At 39.3% G+C, this 25,411-nt stretch overlaps 1 protein-coding gene across 4 annotated transcripts; it reads left to right on the forward strand.

Moving 5' to 3' along the window:
* Window positions 1-5,806: 5,806 nt before the first annotated feature.
* Skp1 (S-phase kinase associated protein 1) lies at window positions 5,807-22,516 on the forward strand. Of its 4 annotated transcripts, XM_071612086.1 has the most exons (7): window positions 5,807-5,972; window positions 7,336-7,521; window positions 8,717-8,813; window positions 15,188-15,261; window positions 18,605-18,748; window positions 20,084-20,224; window positions 21,135-22,516. In XM_071612086.1, the coding sequence occupies exons 2-7, from the start codon at window positions 7,513-7,515 to the stop codon at window positions 21,168-21,170; spliced, it is 501 nt and encodes a 166-aa protein (XP_071468187.1). In that variant the 5' UTR covers window positions 5,807-5,972; window positions 7,336-7,512; the 3' UTR covers window positions 21,171-22,516. The 4 variants fall into 4 exon arrangements, with proteins under 4 accessions (XP_071468187.1, XP_071468188.1, XP_027805412.1 ...); XM_071612087.1 differs by lacking the exon at window positions 7,336-7,521 and having other exon boundaries at window positions 5,808-5,972; window positions 8,703-8,813; XM_027949611.2 differs by lacking the exon at window positions 7,336-7,521 and having other exon boundaries at window positions 5,813-5,972.
* The last annotated feature ends 2,895 nt before the right edge of the window (window positions 22,517-25,411 follow it).

The raw sequence follows: 25,411 nt of genomic DNA on the forward strand, positions 1-25,411 counted from the left end.
TATGAATAAAGCTGCCACAATGGTTTGGATGTAGTTTTGGTGTATCCCCTAAGGCTTTGTGTCCTGGAAGCCTGTTCCTTGGTGTGGTGATATTGACTTTATGTGTGTGTGTGGGGGGGGTACTGGGGATTGAACCCCAGGGTGCCCTATCACTGGGCTGTACCCTCAGCCCTTTTTATTTTATTTTTATTTTGTATATATATATTTTTAGTTGTTGATGGACCTTTTATTTTATTCATTCATTTATATGCAGTGCTGAGAAATGAACTCAGTGCCCAAGTGCTCTGCCTTTGAGCCACAATCCCAGCCCCAGCCCTTTTTATTTTTTGTTTTGAGACAGGATCTGGGTAAGTTGCTAATCTTGAACCTGTCTCAGCATCTCAATTTGCAGGGATTATAAGCATTCACTACCATGCCCAGCAGAGGTAGTGGAAACTTTTTAAGAGGTTCCTTAACCTCATAAATTACCTAATTCAAAGTAACTAGGTCACATTCCCTCCTCAGAAGGGATTAATATTGGTGTTATGAATTCATGGGAGAGAGTGTGTTGTTGTAAAGCAAGCCACTACTCTACATGCTTGGTCTCTTCTGTGTGTATCCTGTCCCTTTCTATTTCTCTGTCATGTTATGATTCATCCAAGGGGACCCTCACCAGGACCTAGGCACTATGCTGTTTGTGCCCTTCAGCTACCAGAATTGTGAGCCAAATAAACTTCTTTACATTTTAGTAAATACCCAGCCTTGGGTATTTCATCATAACAAGGAAAATAGACTAGCAGGGTGGGGCACACCTATAATCTCAGTGATCCTGGAGGTTGAGGCAGGAGGATTGCAAGTTTGTGACCACCATTGGCAACTTAGTTTCACCCTGTCTCAAAATACCTGGGTTCAATCCACAGTAGTTCCCCCCACCACAAAAGGACTAATACAGCTGCTATGAACTTTTTTGGGGGGTGGGTATTGGGGATTGAACCCAGGGTACTTTACCACTGAACTATATTCCCAATCCTTTTTAATTTTTATTTTGAGACAGGTCTTGGATCAGATACCAGGGGTGTCTTCCTCCTCATTGCTTTAGCACTGTACATAAGAAAGAAAAAAAAAAAAAAGGCCAGACACCGTGGCCCATGCCTGCCTGTCATCCCAGGGACTCGGGAGACCAAGGCAGGATAGGAAGATCATAAATTTAAGGACATCCTCAGCAATTCAGTTAGATCCCATGCAACTTATTGAGACCCTGTCTCAAAAAATAAAAAAGGGCCCTGGATGTGGCTTAGTGGCAAAGTGTCCCTGTGTTCAGTCCCCATTAACAAAAAAGAGAAGAGACAGGGTCTCATTACGTGGCTGAGGCTGGCCTAGAACTTGTGATCTCTTGCTTCAGCCTCTTTAATCACTGGGATTACAGGCATACACCACCACACCTGGCTGCTATGAACATTTTAACATATCTTTGGGTGGACATAACAACTTATTTCTGCTTGTATATATCCAGAACCATAATTGCTCAACCATTGACTAGATATTGCCAGTTTATTGAAGTGTACCAATTTGTAGTCCCATGAAAGATATATGAAATTCCCAGTTGTTCCAACACTTGATATTGTAATTTTTAAATGTAGCCATCCTGTTAACTAAAATTTTCACAAAATTGCTGTGATATCTTCTTATTGTTGTAAAGCTCAATTTGCAGACAAGACTGAGGCTCAGCAGGGGGGAACCCACCTATTCCAGAAGACATGAGCTGTTAGCAGCAAGTGGGAGGGAGCAGTTCTATATTATTCTTGTGTACCTGTGGCTGTATGAAATTTTAAATTCAGAACACTTGGACTTGGGTGTACTAAGATGGTAGCTCTCTTATTTTCTTCATTACTTTATACAGCCTTTATCTCCATTTGGTAACAAAAATGTAATTGGGTCACTTCCTGGCATAGTCAAGTGCATGTCACTCAATCATTTCAAGGATATACTCAGTTGAATTGAGGCTTCTCACTCTCTAATTATATCCAAGAGCACGATCACATTCTGCATCATTTGTGTAGTCCTTGGTTATCATCATCTTCCTCTGCTGCTTAGGGAAGGGGACAGGCTTAACTCCTACTAGTCAAGGGTTGTCATCCTTCATTTCTGCTATGCATCTGGGCCATGGCTCTGGCTTGGACTATCTAGTTTGTTTGTTTATTTATTAGTACTCCAGCATTTTTTATTTTCTTATTTTTAAACAGGGCCTTAAGTTGCTAAGGCTGGCTTGAACTTGCAATCCTCCTGCCTCAGCCTCCCCAGCCACTGGGATTACAGGCCTGTGCCACTGTGCCCGGACTATTCATTACTTTAGTATCCCCTGTATTACTTCCAGAAGCATCTCCCTGATCATCTGCCCCCTCATTTAGTGACTTCCATGCTGCGGAAGGGCCCTCAGGACATAGTGGGCATCCCAGGAGCATCATAATGTTAATGTGGGATGCTTACACGTTAAGTGGGGAGACCGCCCCCAAACTTATCTGGGCATCCTTATTTCTCTCTGTTGCTGGGTTAGGTGAGGTGGGAATGGGAGTCTCTTAAAGCCTTTTATAAAACTGGTCTGGCATCAGCATACCTCCTCCTTCCCATATCTTTCAACAGAAGAAGATGAGGTTCAAAGAGGTGAAGTAACTCACCCAAAATAGCATAATAGAGGCAGGTGGTCTGACTCTAGTGTAGCTATTAGGGGAATAAGATAGAGGAGACATAGCAGCAAGCTATATCCAGGTTTTGGTCCAAGCAGACTGCATTACTTTTTTTTTTTTTTTTTTTTTGGTACCAGGAATTGAACTCCGATGCACTTGTCCCCTGAGCCATATCCCCAGCCTATTTTGTATTTTATTTAGAGACAGGGTCTCACTGAGTTGCTTAGTGCCTTGCTTTTGCTGAGGCTGGCTTTGAACTCCCGATTCTCCTGTCTCAGCCTCCGGAGCTACTGGGATTACAAACATGTGCCACCACGCCTGGCTGAATTACTTGTTAGTTTACATACATGCTGTTCTTTGGGTTGAACCTCATGTCCACAGTCTGTCCATGGATAAATGGCTGAGAAAGGGAGTATGAATGGAATTCGGAGCTTCCAAGGCTCATTTGTGTGCACTGAGAGGACTTTTCCTTATAGGAATCTTTCTGTGAATGCTTTACAAAAGGAGATGCTCTCTGGAAATGAATTCACCATAAAAAACAGATTTGTTCCATACAGACTTCTTGAATTCAAGGCCTTTAATATTCCTGGAGATAGTGTGCTGGGAATAGTTGCCAGTCAGGAAATGTCCCTTGTGTTTGAGGGGTGTGACCAAGATTCAATATCTGGGCTGAAATGGCAGGAGCATAGCTGGGGCTGGAACCACAGCTCTGCTCTTCAGTGGCTGTTTGATACTGGGGAAATCCTCTCTTGGCTTTTGATTCCTTCCTCTCTACAACAAGTGTTTTTTTAAAAAAATTTAATACATTTTTTATTCTTTTTAAAATAAATGGTTTTTGATTACATGGTATATGGACTGACTGAAAAAGGATGAGATTTCGGTTTCCTTGGGAACAGCTCTGGAACCAGGGGTATCCCTTTCCTTTTACACCCACAGACACAGCCACACTTACCAATGGGACTCTGTGTGGCTGGTCCTTTCTCACCTGGACTGGCAATTATGGATTAATGTGTGGGGATGAATCATTCCCAGCCTGTATCCCACATTCCTGTAATCACCTTGGTTCTCTTGAATGGAAGGTTCAAGAAAGCATGGGGTTGATCCAGAAAGTATAGAGTTAAGCCACTCCCTTCTGACTTGGCTCCTTCTTTACAGTGCTTTATCAACAAGTCTCTACTACATGGGTCTCTCATTTTACTCTGGGCTTAAGAATCACTTGGAGAATTTGTTTAAAAGGCAGGAAAACCTGCCTACAAGAAGTTAGATTCATTATATTGAGAGTGGACCCAGGAATCTGTCTTTTCATTGACATGTTTACATTTGTCCTTTATTTTACAAACCTTTGTGTTGAGAGCTGACTTTCCGGAGACTGCAGCAATGGAGTTGCTATGCTATGTCTAATTTCTTTAAGTTAAAAAAATGAATGTGGGTCAATATCAAAAGGATTCAAAGTGAAATTCACCCCAAACCCTGCCCCCAAGCCACCTAGTTCTCTTTCCTTGAAGCAACCAGTTTCTTGTGTGTCTATTCTGGCATATACAAGTGAATGGAAATCTCTCTCTTGGGGGTTAGTGCTGGGCATTGAACCTGGGACCTTGTGCATTCTAAGCATGCAAGTTCTACCACTGAGTAACACCCCCAACCCCCAAATCTTCATTTTAAAAACAAGTGTGTCCTGGTGATTCTAATATTAGGGCTTCTCAGAATTTGGAAAAACATAACTACTTTGTGCCAGGCCCCATGCTTAGGTCCTCAGGCTACTTGTGTGATGTGGAACTTCTCAGTCCTGCTTAGAATGCTCATCAAGTTTATAAGTTGCCACCCTCTATTCCACAGGCAGGAGAGCAAAGGGGTTCCAGTGGGTCTTGCCTAGGAGGTCTGAAAGCTATAGCTGCAGAGGGCAAGGGCTATGCTGCAGATAAAAATTATGAGAGCTGTGGGCCTTTCATCTTCTGTCATCAGTTGTGGCACCTGGCAGACACTGGATACCACAGCTTGCAGACAAAGACCTGGTAATCCAAGGAGCTGCTTGACCTGCCAGCCCAGTCCCAGACCGAGGAGTTGGAGGTATCTGATTTCTTTAGGGGGCCCTGTGTGGAAGCGTCTTTTGTCTTCCTAGTGTCAGGAATACCATCACATGCCTGTTGGCTACGTGAACCAGGCGCCTTGGCCTCCTGGGAAGGGGGTGTTAAGGTTTTCTCTTAGAACAGGACAGGGCTGGGCAATTGCACAATCCCTGATTGGAGTGGGGCCATACGTAGGGGCTTTCAGACCTGACTCTTTCCTGTAGAGCTGATTTATCCTGTCGAACTTATCACAGTCTTCCGGGGGCAGCCTGTACAACAGAGTTCTGTCCTGCTGGGCCTGGCTGCTTGGCTCACAGCGGGATCGCCAGCACGGTTGGTGCCTCCCACACGGGGACTAAGTGCACAGTTACTGAAAGAACGGATGGCTACATACACGCCTTCTCTCTGGGCTTGCGATTTCAATAGCTATTTGGGGCCTGGAAGCCTTTTCAAATGTCAAGGGTAGAAAATAAGGGTCAAGAACATCGAACTATGGGGCTTGAGGCTCAGATGGTAGAGTGCTTGCCTCACATGTACAAGGCTCTGGGTTCAATTCCCCATATCACGTGGAGTGGGGGAAGAACATTAAAATGAATGGAGTTGGTCAAATCATGGCTCCTCTACTTAACCATTTGGAACCCCTTTCCTCACTATAAAGGTAAAAAGAGCTAACACTATATCATTTCATGGAGTGCCTGTGGAGAGCGCTTGCAGGTCAGGGTGTATCATTTCCGTGACACATTCCTCAGTGGCTCGCACACGCCCACATCCACCCGCATTTTGTTGTTTGTTGTTTCCAGTCTTTGGAGGATTGGGGTCTTTCACACAGCTTAGGACAGCCCCTGCCTGAAAGACCCTTCCGGGACGCGGAGGTAAAGCAGCCGGTGGCTGGTGCCGGCTTTGAAGAGACCGAGCCGCGCTCTTGCGGGCGGGGGTGAGGCAAAAGCTCCGGCCCCCCAATCCCCCGATCGCGGCCCCGCCTCTTTTGGTCAGTGCTGCCCGCCGGCGCCCTGGGCCCGCCCCATCCGTCTCGGACTGCCGTCAGGCAATCTCGGCGGCCAGCCCAGCCGGCTGTGTGACGCCGCAGGCCCCGGGTCCTCGGCGCCTGCGCCCGCTTGTATAAAGGCCAACGCCGCGAGGCGCCGCTGGAGTGGCCTTGTCCAGCACCTTTTTATTTCCTCGTGTGGTCGCCGCCCCGCTCCTTTCAGCCTCCGGACCGCCGTTTTTCTTGAGACCAAACACCGTGAGTAGTCACCTACGAGCTAGAGGGGGCTGTGGCCTCGGGTTGCGGGGTGGGTGGCGTTACTGCAGCGGCTTTGGCCTGCGCGAGGAGGGCTGCGTCTGGGCCTGGCCTCGCCTCAGGCCCGGTGGAACCCGTTGTCGACCCGGTTCTCCGGGAGGCGCCGTCCGGGCCTGTTCAGCCCTTCTGCGCACAACTCGCCCAGGCCTGTAGTGGCCGCGCGCCCTCACGGCGCCTCTTGAGTATGAAACGGGCTCGGGTTCGGGCCTTTTTTGCGGGCGAGCATCAGCTGGCGCGGAACTCGGCTGCAAGGCCTGGGCCGCACGGGGCCTACCTCGGCCTTGAGCTTGTTGCTGGGGGCGGCGGCGTAAGAGTGGGCGTGTGTCGGTGCCTGAATTTTTGTTGTTGTTGTTGTTCTCTGGAGGGAGTATGGCGGCGTAGTCCCCTGCATTTTTGGCTCCCTTCCTTTCTCTCGCTTGTATCTAGTGTCACTAGCTACCGGTCCTGCTCTGCCGCCAAGTCTCAGCAGATAACCGCCTTCTCTTTCTAAATGTTTCTCAGCCTTGTTTTGCCACGGCCTAGAGCCGCCGAAATTATTTGTATTAGCAGATATCGTCGTCACAGTGGTGTGACTTTTAGGAGCCCGGGCTCCTGAAAATTTGACGTGTCTGGCTTTTTAAGGGGATAAAAAGTTTACCTGCTTTGGTTCACTTTTCAGTGGTTACTTCAGGTTTGGATTTGGGGGGCATGCATTTTATTCATCATTGCCACAATAGAACGTATGTGCCATATAACAATCTTCTCCACCCTACAGTCCAAAAAAGAGTTTTCGTAATTTCGGGTTACTGTGTGGAAGACCCCAATCCTCCAAAAACAGTTTTTTTTGTTGTTTGTTTTGTTTTTTAACTTTGTGATGTGATAGAAATCACTTTATGCCAACCTTGGAGGGTTCTCTAATTTTCAAGTACAGGAGCCTAGATAAAGAGTTTTTAAAAATGATTTTAAATTCGCCATTAATAAAAATTTTGTGTTTAATTCCACTATAATGCTGAAAGTTCTCTTTGTAACGTCTAGGATTACAAAGTGCATCGAATTACAGATTAACCAATTGCCTTTCTGTTATTTAATAAGATCCTGGCTCACTTAAGAGTAACCTAATACACGAATTTGACTGTGACTAAGCACATCTTTCTTTATTGTTAATTATTTCAAGGAAATATGAAATTGTTGTCTTGCTTTTATTTATCAACTGAGTTATTAGGTTTGTGTTTCTGGAATGTTCATTGCAGTAGTATGGAATATTTAAAAAAATGTAAAGTGTTTGGTTATTAAAGTTGGGCTCACTTTAAAATATTTTCTTTCACAGATACCTTTTGTTGTTGCCTTGTCACAGGGAGGGTCCGCCACCCTGGGCCTTTTTCCATTGAGCAGGACAACTGCATTATTGGCAAGCACTAAGTAACATGGAGAAGCAGACATGTTTGTCAGCTGAAAAGTGAAATCTGATTCTTTCTAGCCTTGGAGGAGAGAGCTGAATATTTCAATGGCAATTGTAAAACATGCTTTACCTTTTTGCTTCCTTTTAACAACTTGTTTGCTTGGGTGATGGCAACACCCAAGTTGTCTCAGAAAAGCTGAATGAATATTTTAAGTGATGTAGTGATATTTTAAGTGATATTTTAAGTGATGTTAACTCTTTGAACCTAAAATAGGTGCAAATAATAGTACTGAATGCCAAACTCTACATTTTGGTGAAAATTGACACTGTATTTCTTTTAGCCCACCTAGAAAGCTTCAAAACTAAGTTACTAAATAGGGACATGGTAGGATTGTGAATACCTGAAAGCCTGGACCTATGTGAATTTTAGAGATTTTGAATTAATCTTAACAGTAGGATATTGCTGCTATTTTTTTTTTTAAGATGGCAATAATTTGCTGTCTTAGAACCTTTAGTTTCAGTGGATTTTTTTGGTTTTTTTGCTAGAACTCAAGTTCTTTGAAGTCAATTGCTTAATTTTATGTAAGATATTTTGTTCCTAATAACTCATGATTCATTTGAGTTAATAAATGTATTTTGAAGCAGGTATTTGCCAAAAGATCTTAAACTTGGCCACCTGGACGATGAATAATGAAAGACAGAACTCCGAATTTTAATCTCCCTATGAGGTTTTGGAAATTATATTAACACCTGTTTATCCTTAAGTCCTTTTATTCTTTTGTATATGTCTTGCATTGGTTCATACATAAATGAGCATATCCTGATCTACTCTTTGGATATGAACTCAGTTTTTACTGGTAGGTCTAACTATGGGGAAATTACTGTCTTATTGGATAGCTTTGTTTATTTGGAACGATCACCTCACATTTGCAGGTGGTTGATTGTAGCAGTTAACTATTCAAATAGAGTAATTATTCAGTGGGAGCTGAAAGCAAATAAATATATTTTACTTTGAATAGAATTTACATCAGAAGTATAGACTAACTCTTAAATTTATATCAATAGTGAGTTTAGTAGGGCAGACCTTAAAAGCTTTGGTTCCTGGAAAGTATACTTTGAAAAAAATTTGTAGACATACTGTTGTCTAGCCTGTGAAGAACTACTTACAACAGGGTTTTACAAGGTTATATACTGTAGGTTATTTAGACTTTATTATAATTTATAAGTTAGACATGACAGACCGTAGTTGATGAAATGTCACATAGAACCTAGTACCTCTTGAATTTCACATTCAGTATGCCTTTTTTAGATGCCTTCAATTAAGTTGCAGAGTTCTGATGGGGAGATATTTGAAGTTGACGTAGAAATTGCCAAACAATCTGTGACAATCAAGACCATGTTGGAAGGTAAGTCTATCAGAAAACCTGGGTGGGAGGAAAGGGGAAGAAATGTGTTTGAGATAACTTGTGAATATTGGATTTACATGAACTACATCTGTCATAAGACTCAAGACTATGAAAGGGTAACATTTTCTTTTTCTTTTCTTTCTTTCTTTCTTTTTTTTTTTTTTTTGGTGGTGCTGGGGATTTTTTTTTTAACGTTTTCATTTTTTGTCTTTAAAGCATAGACTGCATTGTTCTGACACAGGTCATCTTTTCTGCAGCAGTGTCTTAATTAATGACTTTTATACTTCCTAAAAGGATAAAACACAAGATAATTAAGTCCAAAGTGATTTTTCAGGTGTCAGACAGTGGTCCATTTTTGTTTCAAATAAATTTGAATTCGTATTTTTTTTTTTTTCTTTTTGGTACTGTGGATTTAATCCAGGGGCCCTTTGCTACTAACTATACCCAGAACCCTTTTCATTTTTTTATTTTGAGACAGTGTCTCTGCATTCTGAGGGGTTCACTAAGTTTATGAGACTGGCCTCTAACTCAGCCTCCTAGGTCTCTGGGATTATAGGGATGTGCCACTGCGCCCAAATTCTAATAACAAAAACTAAAGCCTTTGGGAAAGGGCTATTTTATCATAGCTAAATAGAACACCTTTTTTTCGCATAGGGAGTAAGCTCTGTAGATGTGTCATTTTTCTTTAAAAACAAGGTTTCCCTTGTATCATTCCTCTGAACCTGCTGAGAAGTATATATATATAGAACACAGCAGAGTGACACAAGAAAACAGGTCCTGAAACTTTGAAGCCTTCTTAGTGTTACCAGTACAAATCTGTCTAAAATTGATGGAAGACAAAACTTAGTAGCAGTGGTGTTCTTTAGCACTGAAATGTCAGGTTTTTATATAAGCAAGATCTGCAGCTTACAAATACTTAAATGAAGAAAGGGGTTATGTGCCAAGTGCTAGCTATATACTAGTGAAAAGAAGGTGAGAGATAATCTTTGCCGTTGAAGAGTTATAAACTAGGAAGGGAGCAGAGCCAGACACTAAACAAAGCAAACAGTCACTTGGTGTAATTAGTGCATTAATAAAGTTGTGTGCCAAGTGATGCTGCAGGAACATCTTGACAGTGTTCTTTACCCTTTTGGAAAGACACAGTGGGAGTACTAGAAAGATTACACGTATTTCAAGTTTAGTAAAGTTAGAATGTTTTGGAAATCATTCTGAGGTAGATAGGATTAATTAGAAACAAGTATAATTAAGGTTATTAGTTGAGGTTTGTTGGGTCCAGTGGGATTTTGGTACTGTCATTGGTAGAACTGTACATGAATTGGAGAGGAATGTAGAAGAAAATGACTCTGAGCTTGAACTATGTTTTGAGATTCCTTCAAAAGATCTATGTAGAGCGGAGCATAGTGGCACACACATGTAATCTCAGATACACAGGAGGATTGCAAGTTTGAGGCCAACCTCAGCAATTTCGCGCGGCCCTATGGACTTAGTGAGACCTTGTCTTAAAAAAATAAAAGGGCTGGTTAAGCACCCTTGGGTTCAATCCCTGGTACCAAAATAAATAAGTAGATATCAATGCAGCCGTCTAGTAGGCAAATTTGGATCTTGGCCCTTGACTTTTAAAACTGCTAGAGATAGACTTGGTTTGTATGGTGCACTATTAGAGTATAACTCTGGAAGATGAGGTTAGTGCAGGGCTGAGGTGTTAAGAATATAGTCATCAGAATTGGACAAATCAGTGGAGTAGGATTTGTGGAAACAAAGGGTAGAGGAAGTATTTCTAGATGACTAGAATGATTACCAGATTCATATACTATAGACTGGCTACTTAGGATTTTATTGTAGTTGATAAGTTAGAGGACTACTAACGTAGATATTTAGGTGTGGTAGAGGTAGAAACTGAATTGTGGAGAATGTGTCTTCAGTTTTCTAAATAAGAGGCTTCTGCTTTCCAATAAAAGCTGAACACAGCATTATTTTTGGTACCAATCATGTGGCACTTGCAGTCCTATATTCTTGTAACTTACACAGATCACTTCTATTAGGTTTATAAACCCCTTGGTACATCCCACAGTCACTGTTCATCAAGTACCTGTTAAATGAAGAATTATGGTATGGTCACTAATAAAGAATATGAAAGCAATCCAGGTATCTCTAAAGGCAGGTGAGTAAGGCTTTATGTGAAAGATGTAGAAACTGACAGTAAAATTGCTGCCTGTATACTTGCTTTGGCAATGAAAGTGTTCTTTATTTCATATTAGTTGGTGCTTGACATACTAATCTGTCCCATGCTGCTTCAAAGAACATTTGTCAATTTTAAGAACATAGGGCTTCTTGAAGGTTTTATGTCACCTTTAATCACTGAAGCAAGTGGATTGATAGCAACAGTTAAATGATTCTCTCCATACCTTTTGGAAATCAGAGGTGAATGGTTTTATCTTAAGTACCAGTAGCTTATACAGGATTCTAACCTCTTGAAGACTGGAGTCTTTTGAATTTGGCAACTTACTGCTTTCCTTGTTTTGCATCTGCAGTGTCTCTTGTTAGAGTTTCATGTGACTTAGAAAACAAAATAAAACCTTTTAATCACAGGACAATCAGAAGTGAAAATCTTGGCATGTGTACATGTGGATTGGCTTATTTGTTCAGGTCCAGGGTGTGGTATCAGGACACAGGTTTCTTTTAGAAGTCCTTGAAACCAAATAGCTTAAAGGAATGACTGTTGCTACTTGTGCATTTGGTTTAAAAACAAAAAAGTGCTTCACATCCAAGTGCTGGAGAAGTAAACCGTACAATTCTTAAGGAGCTTAATTTTAATGTGACTTAAGCTTTCTTCCAAATAACCTTTGGAACTAAAAAGCTGGTTTTCTATTTTGTTTTCCCTTATCTTAACTCCCCAAGCACCAGTATTTTATATTGTGTAACTTCTTTTCTCTCATTTAATGAAAAATGAGTTTATACTTGTCCAGGAAACATAAAGATGACAAATGGAACTTGAAACATTGACATTTTATAGTTTTAGTCTACACATAGATGGGATCATGGTTGCTATTGTGGGAAGGAGAAGGGAGTTAAGTTCATCTACCCATCTAGGATAAGAAGAATTAAATTCTTTTTGAGTCTGCTCCCTCCTCAGTATGGGGGAAACTGAGTGGTCTGCCTCTGGACTATACATCCCTAGCCTACCCACCCCCACCCCCCAAGTCAGGTCTTGGTAAGATGCCCAGGCTAGCCTGGAACTTAAAGTCCTTCAGCCTCCTGAATAGCTGGGATGGCAGTCATGCACCACTGTGCCCAACTTGAATCTGTTCTTGCCTTTACTACTCCATTTACACTGCTTGTTAAATTTAGTAACCTCCAAGTGGTTAAGTGCCTTGTCTGTTTTTGATTGTCAACTAGACACTTGAAAATTGGCTTCTTTTAGTTGCTTCCAAGAGACTTTATTATACTACTTAGACTCCTATCTTGTTTTAGTCAGCTTTTTTGCTGCTGTGACTAAATGACCCCACCAGCAAAATTATAGAGGAGGAAGAGTTTATTTGAGGGCTCATGTTTTCAGAGGTCTTGGCCCATAGAAGGCTGGCTCCATTTCTTGGGACTTGAGGGATGGCTCAACATCATGGCCGGAAAGTGTGGCTAAGAGAAGCAGCTCACCTCATGGTGATCAGGAAACATTCTCCACTCTCCATATACAAATATACACACCAAAGCCATGTTGTAATTCTCACCTCTTCCAGCCACACCTTACCACTTAAGTTATCACTCAGTTAAACCCTATCAGGGGATTAATTCGCTGATTGGGTTAAGAATCTTACAACCCAGTCATTTTTTTTTTTCTCTGAACCTCCTTGCATTGTTTCACATGTGAGCTTTTGGGAGACAGCTCACATTCATACCATAACCATCATTAAAGCCTGTTCCCTAGGACTTAATCCTTGGACTTTTTTTTGTTTCTGTACTCATTCATTCCCTTGGTCATAGTACCATAGCATCATGAATCATGGCAATAGCAATTCCCAAATTCACCTACATTTTTTTTTTTTTTTTTTGAAGGGAACTGGGGATTGAACCCTGTCGCACTTTACTACTGAGCTGCATCCCCAGCCCTTTTAATTCTTTATTTTATAGAGATAGAGTCTTGCTGAGTTGCTGAGGCTGTGCTTAAACTTGAGATCCTCCTGCCTCAGCCTCCCAAGTTGTTGGGATTATGGGTGTGTGCCACAGTGCCTGGTTTTGACACCTTGCATAACAGTTACCAGTGACAGGTCTATCCTTCCCATGCCACAAACCCCAGTCTTCTCTGACTCCTCATATTCTTCCATTTTCTTGGCAAATTCTTTGGGCTTTTTCTTCAAAATGCATACAGGAGTAAATCATTTCTTAACTTCTTGTTGGGTACAAACCTTGTCCAAGTTAACGACTTGTTCCTGAATTATCAAAACCAGAGTTGTTTTCCCTCTTTTCTCCCTCCTGCTTCCTCTTATGCCAGAAAGCTGAGTATCTTACTACTATTTAGCTCCCTATTACTCAATTCTTATCTGCTTCACTTCCTATTTATTAACACCAATCTAATAATATTAGATTCTTTAGTGTTTATGTTTATTTTGTTTAGTTTTTGAGATCGGGTCTAGTTAAATTGCCTGGACTGGCCTAAAAATCCTGGGCTCAAATGATCCTTCTGCCTCAGCCTCTTGAGTAGTAGGGACTATAGGAGTGTACTGTGCTTAGCCCTTGGTGTTTTCAGAACATTCCAGACACTCCTTAGTGCATTTGCTGTTCCCTGTGCTTCAGGTATTTTTGCCTCTTAAGATTTTACTAGGATAATCTTAGGAGAAATTTTTAAATTGCAACTCCCCACTCACCATGCTCCTGTATTCATTGCTGACTCTCTCCTGCCTAGGACAGCATCTTGTATATTAGGTACTTAAATGTTTGACTAAGTATTGGCCGTGTTGCATCACTGATAACTCTGTTAAAACCATACAGCACGATAACTTTTGGCCTCTAATTTTGGTACTTGGTAACAATTACATTATTTTGTTAGGGAGCTCTTCTTTAGTTGTATAGAAACTGAAGGATAGGTCAAAAAAAAAAAAAAAACCAAAAACATTTCTATTCAGAATCTTTAAACCAAGCTAGGTATGGTGGTGCATGCCTGTAACCCCACCTATTTGAGAAGCTGGACCTGGAGGATCCCAAGTTTGAGGCCAGATTGGGCAACTTAGCTAGACCCTCTCTCCAAAAAAAAAAAAAAAAAATCCAGGGATATAGCTCAGGGGTAGAATACCCCTGGGTTCAACCCCCAGTACTGCCCGCCCCCCAAACAAAAAAGATTCACTATTTTTACCCTTCATGCAGTACTGGCGATTGAACCTGGGGGATATTCTACCACTGAGCTATGTCCCCAGCCCTTTTTTATTTTGAGACAGGATCTGGCTAAGTTGCCCATGCTGGCCTTGAACTTGGGATCCTCCTGCTGCAGCCTCCTGAGTCCCTGCTCCAGCCTCCTGAGTCGCTCCTGAGTCGCTGGATTTGCAGGTGTGCTCCACTGCATCTGGCTCACCAACCATTTTGAGAATTCGAGTTAGACCTTTGTTATCAGAGAAACTTGTAGATTCATTATTTTAGGTAATAAGTGCTTAATAGACTAAATGCAAGGGTATATGTTGAAAGTAAGTCCCTCAACCCACATTCTCTGTTAACTTCCTTAGACTTAATATCGTTCACAGTTCCTCAAGTTTTCTGGAGGTAATTTTTAGACAAATGTGTAAGCATATTTCCACTTTTATTCAGATAACATTTATCTTTATATCTGGCTTTAAAAACTTTTCTTGTTCATACCAGTGTATATGGGTTGTTTGCCTTGTTTTTGTCAGTAGCTGCATGACCTCACGCGAGCGGGCGCGTGCGTGTGTGTGTACATCTTTAAACTCTTTTGTATTTTTTGTTTTGCAGTACTGGGGATGGAACACATGGGTTTTATATTTCAGTGGATTGAAATTTTATTACTTATAATGCTTTTCATTGTTTTTCTAAATGCAGTCCATCTAGAGAATTTGGTATAAAGAGAGTAAGAATAAGGGTCTAGCCTTAATTTTGTTTCCTGATGACTGGCTATCTTAAGTCACTTTTTCATTTAGCCCCTCTTGTTAAATCTAATTAAAAACTTCTCTTTTATTATATTCTCGTCCTACTCACACAGCTTTTGGGTGGATCATGGACCCATTGTCAGGAACCACCAATTTTAAATGCTCTTATAACTATTCTTAGTAAAGTACTTTGTGTTTTCTTTCAGACAGTATGCCTTGCAAGTTTTAAATATAGCCTAGTTGGGAGTAGAGAGTTGGAAATAATGGTCACTCTTCCGGTTTTTTTAGATTTGGGAATGGATGATGAAGGAGATGATGACCCAGTTCCTCTACCAAATGTTAATGCAGCAATATTAAAAAAGGTAAGGTCTTCATTTATTTTTTTATTCATTCATTCTGGTGATTGAACCCAGGGCCTTGAGCATGCTAAAAATATGGTCTCCCACTGAGCTGCATTCCCAGCATCTTTTAAGGTCTTCAGTGAATTTAGCTTTTAAGCTTCTGCATGTTTTCATTTTTCTTTGTCTAGATGAGTAGTTCCGAATCTAGCCTATGATGCTTCTAATCCTGAAATAGGAAAATGTAGTTTTCTCTTTCTTTTTTTTTTTTTTTTTTTAATTTTGGGTAGATTTTCTGAAAGTAAACTCAACCACACTTGAATTTACTCTGGTATAGTTTTTATTGAGGCATATACTATTGGTGTTTTCCTGACATCAGTTAAGTCTACTTAACTGTCTGTATTAGAACTTTACTGCCTAAATTACTTTTAAATATGACTCTTCAACAATTATTTGAATGATTTTAAACAATACTATACAGAAAGAAGTTTTGTCTGCTTTGTTGCCACCGTTGACCATTGTCATTGATTATTAGAAATACTTTTTTTCTTTTTTTGCTGTCTTGGGAATGGAACTTGAAGCCTTGTGCATGCTAATCACATGCTTTACAGAAAGGTTTCTATACTTGGTACTCCTATGTCTATGTAGATGATATAGTAAGAAATCTGGGTCACAAGATTGTTTATACACCTAAATTTTCATAGATATTGGTAAATAGCCTTTCATAAAAATATTTCTCAGAGCATCATGGAATTGAATCATGCCTACCTTTCTTAGAGTTATATTTTTGAAATGACTAAAACCAAAAATAAAGGAACACGTAACACTTCATTCTCATTTCCCTGTTAACTTTGATCCCCCTCATTCAGGTAATCATTTAGTCTTCCAATATTTTGTGTTGCAGATAATTAACAAATAAGTATATTTCTTCTCATTCTTAAAGTAGCAGACTATATACTTGCAAATGTTTTCTTTATCCATATAACTAAATAAAATGATGATCTTTCAACTCATAGCATCCTTTTTTAAAATTCTATGTAGTATGATCATGACTATAGATAGTTGTTGCAGTTTATTTATCAAGGCCTTATAAATATTTGAGTTGTCTGGTCTTTTGTATTAGCACATTTTTGAGTATGAAAAGATGATTTTATTATAAAAATGTGTGTTATTTATTGATCATTCACTTTTCTTTTAAACAAAACACAAACATGAGAACGGAACAAATACCTCCAGGACTCACTAGCCCTTGGAGGATAGGAAGAAGTCCTGAATGGGGAACCACAAATGTTTTCCTTTATGCCTAAGGTCTCTATTTCTTTGTTCACTTTGGACTGCCATTTTTTTTTATCACCTCTTGGATGTGAGAGTCATGTATAGGAAGGTCACGATCAACTTTAAGGCTATCTGTTGCTCACAACTTGTACATTACATAGTTTGTAACTCTAAGAAAGAATATCAGACAACCTTTGCTATCTTTATTTGAATTACCTTTGGGACTGGTTATGTTCTTTCAGTGTAGCTTCTGTTTACAGAGCACAAAACCTCTAAAATACACGTGTGTTTCAATGATCAAGCGTAAAAGTTTATTTCAGGACAACCCTGGTGGCTATAATGTTTATTCCACTGTAGTGTATTGATTGTCATACCCTTGGACAAGTTGGTCTAGTGGCAGCCCAATGCAGGGGGCACACATAAACTCTACCACTGCCAAATTTGCTGACTGTTCAATCCAAACACTGCCCCACAAACAAGGTAGAATTATTGAAGTCGGTGCTCTTATGGAGCAGGAATCCATTTATTTGCCATTAATTAAATGGAGTTTTCAAAAGGTATCTGAGGCGGAGCTAGAGAGTTTTAGCTCTCAGGCTCTGGAGAGGGTACTGGGATGGCAGGAACTCATAGTTGCTCTTTCATTCTGCATGAAATGAAATGGTTTTGTTTTGAATCCCCTTTGTATTTTACTTTGAGTTAGGGTCTTGCTAAGTTGCTGAGACTGACTTCAAACTTGGGATCCTCCTGCTTCAGTCTCTCAGTTTGCTGGAAGTACAGGAGTACACCACTACTGCTTCTTACATAATTGAAATAACTTTTTAAAAAGCAATTACTTAATTTATTGAAATCCCTTATGCTTGGCTTTTCCTTTTTGAAATAATTCTTTGTGTGTGTGTGTGTGTCCGTCCATCCGTCCGTCCTGGCACTATAATTTCTCAGCTGTGTCATTTTCTCTCAACATTATACTATGAAAAAATTTTAAAGATACAGAAAAGTTGAAAGAATTACATAGCAAACAGACATCTACGTACTACTTAGAGTCTATAACTTAACAGTTCCAGTATTGATTATTGGTTTTTATGCTGCTGTACATAATTTGAATAGTCAGTTTTCTGAAACTTTATGATATATTCATTCCCTGCCACCAAGAGAACATGGATTTTTCTGCTTTGTCCTACATCAGTAGTTATATGCTCATTTCTGGGTTATTTAGAATTGCTTGGTTATAAGTGTAATGTACATATTTGGTTTTATTAGGTAGTGCTAAATTACTTTTCAAGGGAGTTATATTAATTTATACTCTCTAGTAGATGACTGAGTTTCCTTTAAATACTGCTAGTAACTAGTATCCTCACAATTTTGATTTATTTTTTTCTTAGAGTAGTATCTGACTTAGTATTATTTTGTGTCTAGTGAGGCTGACCATGTTTGACTATTCAGATTTCTTTTGTTAATTGCCTGTGTATATTTTTTAAAATATTTTTTTTAGTTGCAGTTGGACACAATACCTTTATTTTATTTTTTTATTTTTATGTGGTGCTGAGGATCGAACCCAGCACCTTGCACATGCTAGGCGAGCGCTCTACTACTGAGCCACAATCCCAGCCCCATTGCTTGTATATATTTTTAACCCATTTCTTTATAGTGATTAAGATTTTTATATTCTTGGGCTGGGGTTGTGACTCAGCAGTAGAGTACTTGCCTAGCATGTGTGAGGCACTGGGTTTCATCCTCAGCACTACATAAAAATTAAAAAATAAAGGTATTGTGTCCAACCACACCTAAAAATAAATAAATAAATAAGGATTGTTGTTGGTTGTACGCTGGTATCTTCCAGTCATTATCCTGTCAGACTTTATGATTCTTTTTGTACATTTAAAAAAAAGGCTGTATAGTTTTTGTTTATCTAATAAAACTTCTACACTCTAAGATTGTAAAGATTCTTCAGGTTTTAGTTTTTCTATTCAGGCTTGGCCATTAACTTATTATTCAAATCAACCTCTAAATAGTTATTATCCCAATATAGGAATAATGCTGTCTTAGCAGTGGAGTGACAGAATGTCCCAGAGGAATTGAACTTTCTTTGTTGTAGGTCATTCAGTGGTGCACACACCACAAGGATGACCCCCCTCCTCCTGAGGATGATGAGAACAAAGAAAAGCGAACAGACGATATCCCTGTTTGGGACCAAGAATTCCTGAAAGTTGACCAAGGAACACTTTTTGAACTTATTCTGGTATGTTTTTTAATGTATAAGATTGTTCTAGAGCTTTTACCACTTCTTACAAAGTTGAATTTGCTAAATTCATGGATATTCAATTTTAATACTTTCTAAACTCACATGTAATACTATATTTAAATTCACATATTAATAATTACATTTAATTTAAATGGTCCAATCACCAGTTATAAAGCAGCGATGTCCATCAAATAAAAAGCAAGACTTGGCTATATGCACTCTGTAAGAAACACACTTTTTAAATACAAAGGCACAATTGGGTTGGGATGGGAAAAGATGAGAGTATTGCTGTAACATTAGACAAGAAGGCAGGAGTGACTATACAAAAGTAGATTTTGGATCAAAGAATATAAACAGGGTTAAAGGGCAATTTTATAATGAGGGGATCAGTTCATTAAGAAAGCAGAACTCAAAATTGAAGCAAATCCAAGAAAAAGAAGAAATATACAAATCTGTGGGTTGTGGGTGTAGCTCAGTGGTAGAGTGCTTGCCTAGTGTGTTCAAGGCGCTGGGTTCTATCCCCAGTACTGGAAAAAAAGAAAAAAAACTATCATTGCAATATCTGTCTTATAGATAGAAAAACAGTAAAGATATGGAACACTAACACTACTAGGGTTTCTTAATTGACATCTGAAGAACATTATATATAAAACAAGTCAAAATTTAAAAGAATTCAAGTTAGACAATGGGTTCTTTAACTTCAATAGAATTAAATTAGAAATTAATTACAGATACCTGAAAAAATCTGCAAGTATTTGAAAACAAACACATTTCTAAGTAACTCATAGGTCTAAGGAAAAATCCAAAAAATTAAAGTAAGCTGAACTGCAAGTAAAACACCGAAAAATCTCTTGGGCACAGCTGAATTAATACCTGAAAGAAATTGATAGTACTAAAAATACTTAGATTAGAAAAGTTTCAAGCCAGAAAGCTAAGCTTCTACCTTAAACTAGTGAAAGATGAAATAGCTCATAATAAGCAGAAGAATGAGTATAAAAGAGGTAAGAATTAATGTCTTAAAATTGACTAGCTTTTTTTTTTTGTACTAGGGATTGAACTCAGGGGCACTCAACCACTGAGCTATATCCCCAGCCCCATTTTGTATTTTATTTAGAGACAGGGTCTCATTGAGTTGCTTAGTGCCTTGCTATTACTGAGGCTGGCTTTGAACTCGTGATCCTCCTGCCTCAGCTAGGATTACAGGTGTGTGCCACTGTGCCTGGCAGAATTAACTAGCATTTTAAGCTAATTAATGTAGATTGTCAGTCACTAACTTTGGTTTTAGCTTGAAACATCTAATATACGTGGGTGAAAACAGCTATCATTTTACAGGCTGCAAACTACTTAGACATCAAAGGTTTGCTTGATGTTACGTGCAAGACTGTTGCCAATATGATCAAGGGGAAAACTCCTGAGGAGATTCGGAAAACCTTCAATATCAAAAATGACTTTACTGAAGAGGAGGAAGCCCAGGTGGGTAACATGAAGTTTGTCTTTGATCACATGATTTTCAAGAGACTAAAACCCATTAACATGACAAGAAAAGAGGTGCTTTTATCAAGGAATCTTGAAACTTGAGGGGAGATAATAGTTACCTTCTGAGTCCTACACATACTCTTACTGCTCTGTCTCTGAGTTTAAACACTTAGATAATACTATAAGAAAAAGTGAGTTTTAAACCAAAGAGTTCCTTCATATTAATTCATTAGCACTTTCTAATTTTAGTACCTGGGGTATATAGACCATACATATTTGACCTCAGAAAAGCATAGCCAAAGGAAGAGTGTAGGCTAGAATACTTCTGAGCAAATTAGTGAATGGGGAAGAAATGAACCAACAGAATGACTGTTGGCGTGGCTATGAACCAAAATTATATGAATAAACTAGTTGAATTTGCTCTCTCAATTTTTCTAAAGTGAATTACCATTGAATTTTTTGTTTTTAATAATTTCAGCAGGACTAGAATACAGATCTGGGGAGGTAAACAAAGGGAGTTAGAAACTGTACTCTTAACCTAATATTTTCCTGTTTTGTTTTATGGGGGGTGGTTCTGAAGACACTAGATCACTAAGGGACATCCCCAGGAACACTTGATCACTAAGCTACATCCCCAGCCCTGTTTTGTATTTTATTTAGAGACAGTAAAACTGAGTTGCTTAGCACCTTGCTTTTGCTGAGGCTGGCTTTTAACTCGCAATCCTCCTGCCATAGCCTCCTGAACCGTAGGGATTACAGGTGTATGCCACCATACCTGGCTATTTTTCTGGTTTTTACGTGTCCTTCTGACTTACCTCATAGGCTGTTGATGGAATCAGTATGTAATACAAGTCTCAGGAAGACTACTCAGGTTAAGGTACTTCCTTATGTCTGTCTCTTCTTCTAGGTACGCAAAGAGAACCAGTGGTGTGAAGAGAAGTGAAATGTACCTGACACTGTAACACTATAAGGATTGTTCCAAATACTAGTTGCACTGCTCTGTTTATAATTGTTAATATTAGACAAACAGTAGACAAATGCAGCAGCAAATCAATTGTATTAGCATAATATTGTCCTTATTGCATGTGTACTTTGAGTACAGACTCCAAACCTATGGCTGAATTTCTTTTAGTGTGAGAGAAAGTTTCTTTTTTTCTTTACTCTGAATAAAACTGAACTGTGGGTTCTCTGTAGAAAGTGGCATTTTGGGCTTTCCCTCCTTTTGTAAAGCGATTTCTGCCTAGTTTATTGTCCAGTTAACTTTAGTGAGCTTTTAAAAGTTGGCGTTGTAAATAAAACAACTTGCAAAAAATTTTCTGAAATAGAATTAAAAAATATTATCTTTATTCATGAGTTGGAAACTGGAAAAAGGCTACTTGAAGTAAATGTTCTGAGTTGGGGTTGTTAGGATTTCTTCCAGCCTCCTGGAGTCGAGCAGTACCACTGGGATAGATTTGCCTGTATGTAGCAGGGTTCCCTTAATTGGACCGAAGGACTCGGGTTTTTTGTTTGTTTTTTGTTTTTTTAATCAGCTTTGAATATGTTGCCTAGAGACTCGGTTATTACCCAGTTTGTGGATTTGGAGGGGAGAAATGTAACTAGACAGTTTGATAGCTTTTCAATTAAAAAAGACACTTCATTCATGTGGTATGTCATCTTTTATAAATCAGTGTTCCCATATGGGGAAAACTATTCATACTACTTGCATGTAAAAAGTAACTTTTAACATTGAAATATGTGGCAAAATCCAGAAAACATCGTAAGTGCAAGATACTTTCAATAAAGAGTAAGTTATGTAGTAGGTAGTAAATAGTTTGCTTTTTGTGGACTTATATGTGTCTTTTCACTTACTTTAAATGGGTTAAATTTGGTTATATTTGGTTTAGCTTGAAAAATGTTTTTAGGCAGTTCATGTTCTAGCTCACTGAAGGCTACTGACATAACCAGACAATACTAATGACTTCTGTCTCTTCTAATTGTCATTTATGTGATTAACTGGAGTCAGTGCTTCACTTCTTCACACAAAACCGCATGCCATTCCCTCCACAGTAGAATGAAAATTTTTTGATGGCTTGAGATATTTCGCAGATTTTTTTCCTTTCCTACTATGTTCCCTTTATCTTTACTAGTTATCATTATCTGTATTCATATGTAATTTTACTGTATTTTCTTCACACTTACTGTGAGTTGTTCTGGTGTAGGTTATCATGACAATAGCTTGTTTATTTCTCTTCCCACTTGTTCCAAATTTATCTTGCCTAATAAAATCCCATATGTAGTCTCACATAAGTTCCATTTGTTGTCTCACATACTTCTCAGTTTATTTTTCTTTATCAGAGATCGCAAACTACAATAGGCATGTGGGTCATATCTGGCCCAGTCTGTTTTTACAGTCTTTGAGCTAAAAATAATTTTTGTTTTTTAAAACAAACAAAAAAAACCCATACTGTATTGACCAAAAAGCCTGAAATATCTTCTGACATTTTGCAGAAAGTTGATGACCATTGCAATTTGTCTTAGGAAATAAACTTGTTTTCCATTTGCCCTGGGCAGTCGGGAAGGTAACAAGAGTCCAGTCCTAGCTGGAGTGATCAACTCCTACAATAGATTTTACCATCTCAGGTAACCTTAGTAGTATCTTGACAAGCCCAGGTCTTCACTGAAGGTCTAAGATTACTAGCATATGCCATGTTGAATTTTGTAAAGGAATTTCAGCTTCTAGAAAATGGAAGCCTATTATCATTAGCTCTTGATCTGCATGCATGACACTTCAAGTTAGAATGACAGGCATAAATAACATCATTATTCATATTTAAAGGATAATGTAGTCTTTCAGAAAGATGAATGAAAAGACAACATGGTAGTTTAAATTTTTGTTCCATTCTTGACTTTTAATTATGGCCCTAAGTCTTTGTGTGTGCATGTATATGTATGGTATGGGGATTAAACCCAGGGAGGCTCTACCCCAACCCTTTTTATTTTTGAGACTGTGTCTGGCTAAGTTGAGCTGGTTTTGAACCTGTGATTCTGCTGCCTCGGCCTCCCCATTATATAGTGGTGATTGAAGGCGTGTACCACTGTGCTCACTCAGCAGATAGCTTTTTGTGGTACTGGAGATTGAACCTAGAATTTATACATGCTAGGCAAGCATGCTACCTATAACTGAGCTACATATCCAGCCACTCCCAACATTTTTTTTTTTTTTTTTTTTTGCCTCCTAGTCTTTAAACAGAAGATCCTGGTAATCTCGTGGATTAATGGGAATATGATAACTCATCCTGGGAAAAAATAGGGTATTTGTGGATATTTATCCAGATAAATCAGTCTGGCTGCAGTAATATTTTCCTAACCTTTTTTCCCTGTTCCTTCTATATGCTCATTATTCCTTTAATTTGTCTACCAGGAGTGTTCCAGGCTCACACCTGTAGTGAGTACCTCTTTCCCATTATCTTTAACAGATATACCTCAGTCTTCAAAGGTATATTCATGCTTATATTTTTACTATTATGCTAAACAAATGTGGCATGAAGATTATACCTTAAGGTTGGAGTCTCACCTCTGCTGCTTAGTGCCTACATGGCCTTGGACAAGTTAAAAATAGTACCTTCTATGAATTTCAGTCTGATGCAGTCTGCTTTATATTCATTGTTCCAGGACTTAATTACAGGCCCTTTGCTGGCAGGACTTACCTTTATTTAGCAGCACTGCTCCATGTATTTCTGTATAAAGAACATTAGTGATAAAGAGTCCCATAAAATGCAGGTATGGAGCATAAAGAAATTGAGCAGTTTCAGTGCATGAGAGAGGAGAACTGGTTAATAGCTTTGGTTTGGAAACTGGTTAGTGGTGATGAATCATAAAGCCATTCTTCAATTACTAATATACATAGGGAGAGGGGAGAAATCCTTTCTTGGTTAACCTCAAGGCTTAACTTGTTTTGTCAGGAAAGAGAATGAGGGGTAGGTATTTGGCAAATTTGGGTGACTGCCAGCTAGTACCAAAGAACTTTGTCAATATTTTTCTATATTCATAGAAAATGCATAGCTGCCTCCTGCAATATGATGTGCTTTTTTAAAGGTAATTATGATTCCTCTGACAATTCTTGGGCTTGTCAGTTTTTCATTGAATGTCTTTGTCACTTAGGATCTAAAAGTAAACCATATCCTTCCTGAATGTTAGTTTATATTTTCTCCCTAACACTGTCATAGTAAGGATAATTCTTATGTTGTAAAAACAAGTTATTTCTTTTGATGTGTTGTATTTTATTGGCTCACTTTCTTGTCTGTCCTTAATGTACAAAGTAGGTATTGCTTTATAAGAGAGCTGGGATTTTGGCAGTTCATGCAGTTCGGTGGTAGAATGCTTGCCTAGTATGTGCAAGACCCTGGGTTCAGTTATCAGCACTGATTAAAAAAAAAAAAAAAAACTCTGAAGAGACCCAAGAGTCAGTGTAGACTTTCTAAACTCAAAAGCAAAGCTAACTTGGCTTTTATATAATTAACTAGTTTTGGTTAAAAAATTTTGGCAAGCAGGAGTTTGACATGGCCTTGTTACCTTTGCCTCTCTGTTTTCCTAGAAATGGATACAGAAACTGATTCCTTCCTTTCTGGAACAGAATGTAGAGACCATTCATTCTGCTTCCTTCTGGTTGTGGCCTTCCTAGCCAGGCTTATTTTGCACAGAGCTGGGAAGCAGTACTTCTATGCCAGCCTGGGACTCTGCAGCCAGAGAACTTGAGACCACAGGAGTCCTTCAAAAGATAGTTATAAAGATTGGGAATGTAGCTCAGTTAGACTCCTTGCCTAGCATGCATGAGGCCCTAGGTTATGGAACCAGCCAACCCACCCCCCCAACTCCCCCCCCCCCCAAAAAAAAAAAGCTCAAGGGTAGTCACTGGGCTAATTAGAAAAGAGGAAAACACCTTCGAATTGGGAGACATGAGCTGGGTGCAGTGACACACACTTGTAATCCCAGTGACTCCAAAGCAGGAGGATCTTAAGTTTTGAGGGCAGCCTGGGCAATTTAGTAAAACCCTGTCTTTTAAAAAAAGTGGGGATGCTGAGGATGTAGCTCAGTGGTAGAATAGCCCTGGGCTCAATCCCCAATTTAAAAAAAAAAAAAGACATGGGAATGCCCTGCTTATGCTAGGCTGAGCCTTCACTGAATCCACTTAGCACAGGATGG

This window comes from Marmota flaviventris, chromosome 5, assembly GCF_047511675.1.
Source record: "Marmota flaviventris isolate mMarFla1 chromosome 5, mMarFla1.hap1, whole genome shotgun sequence".
Taxonomy (NCBI): Eukaryota; Metazoa; Chordata; class Mammalia; order Rodentia; family Sciuridae; genus Marmota; species Marmota flaviventris.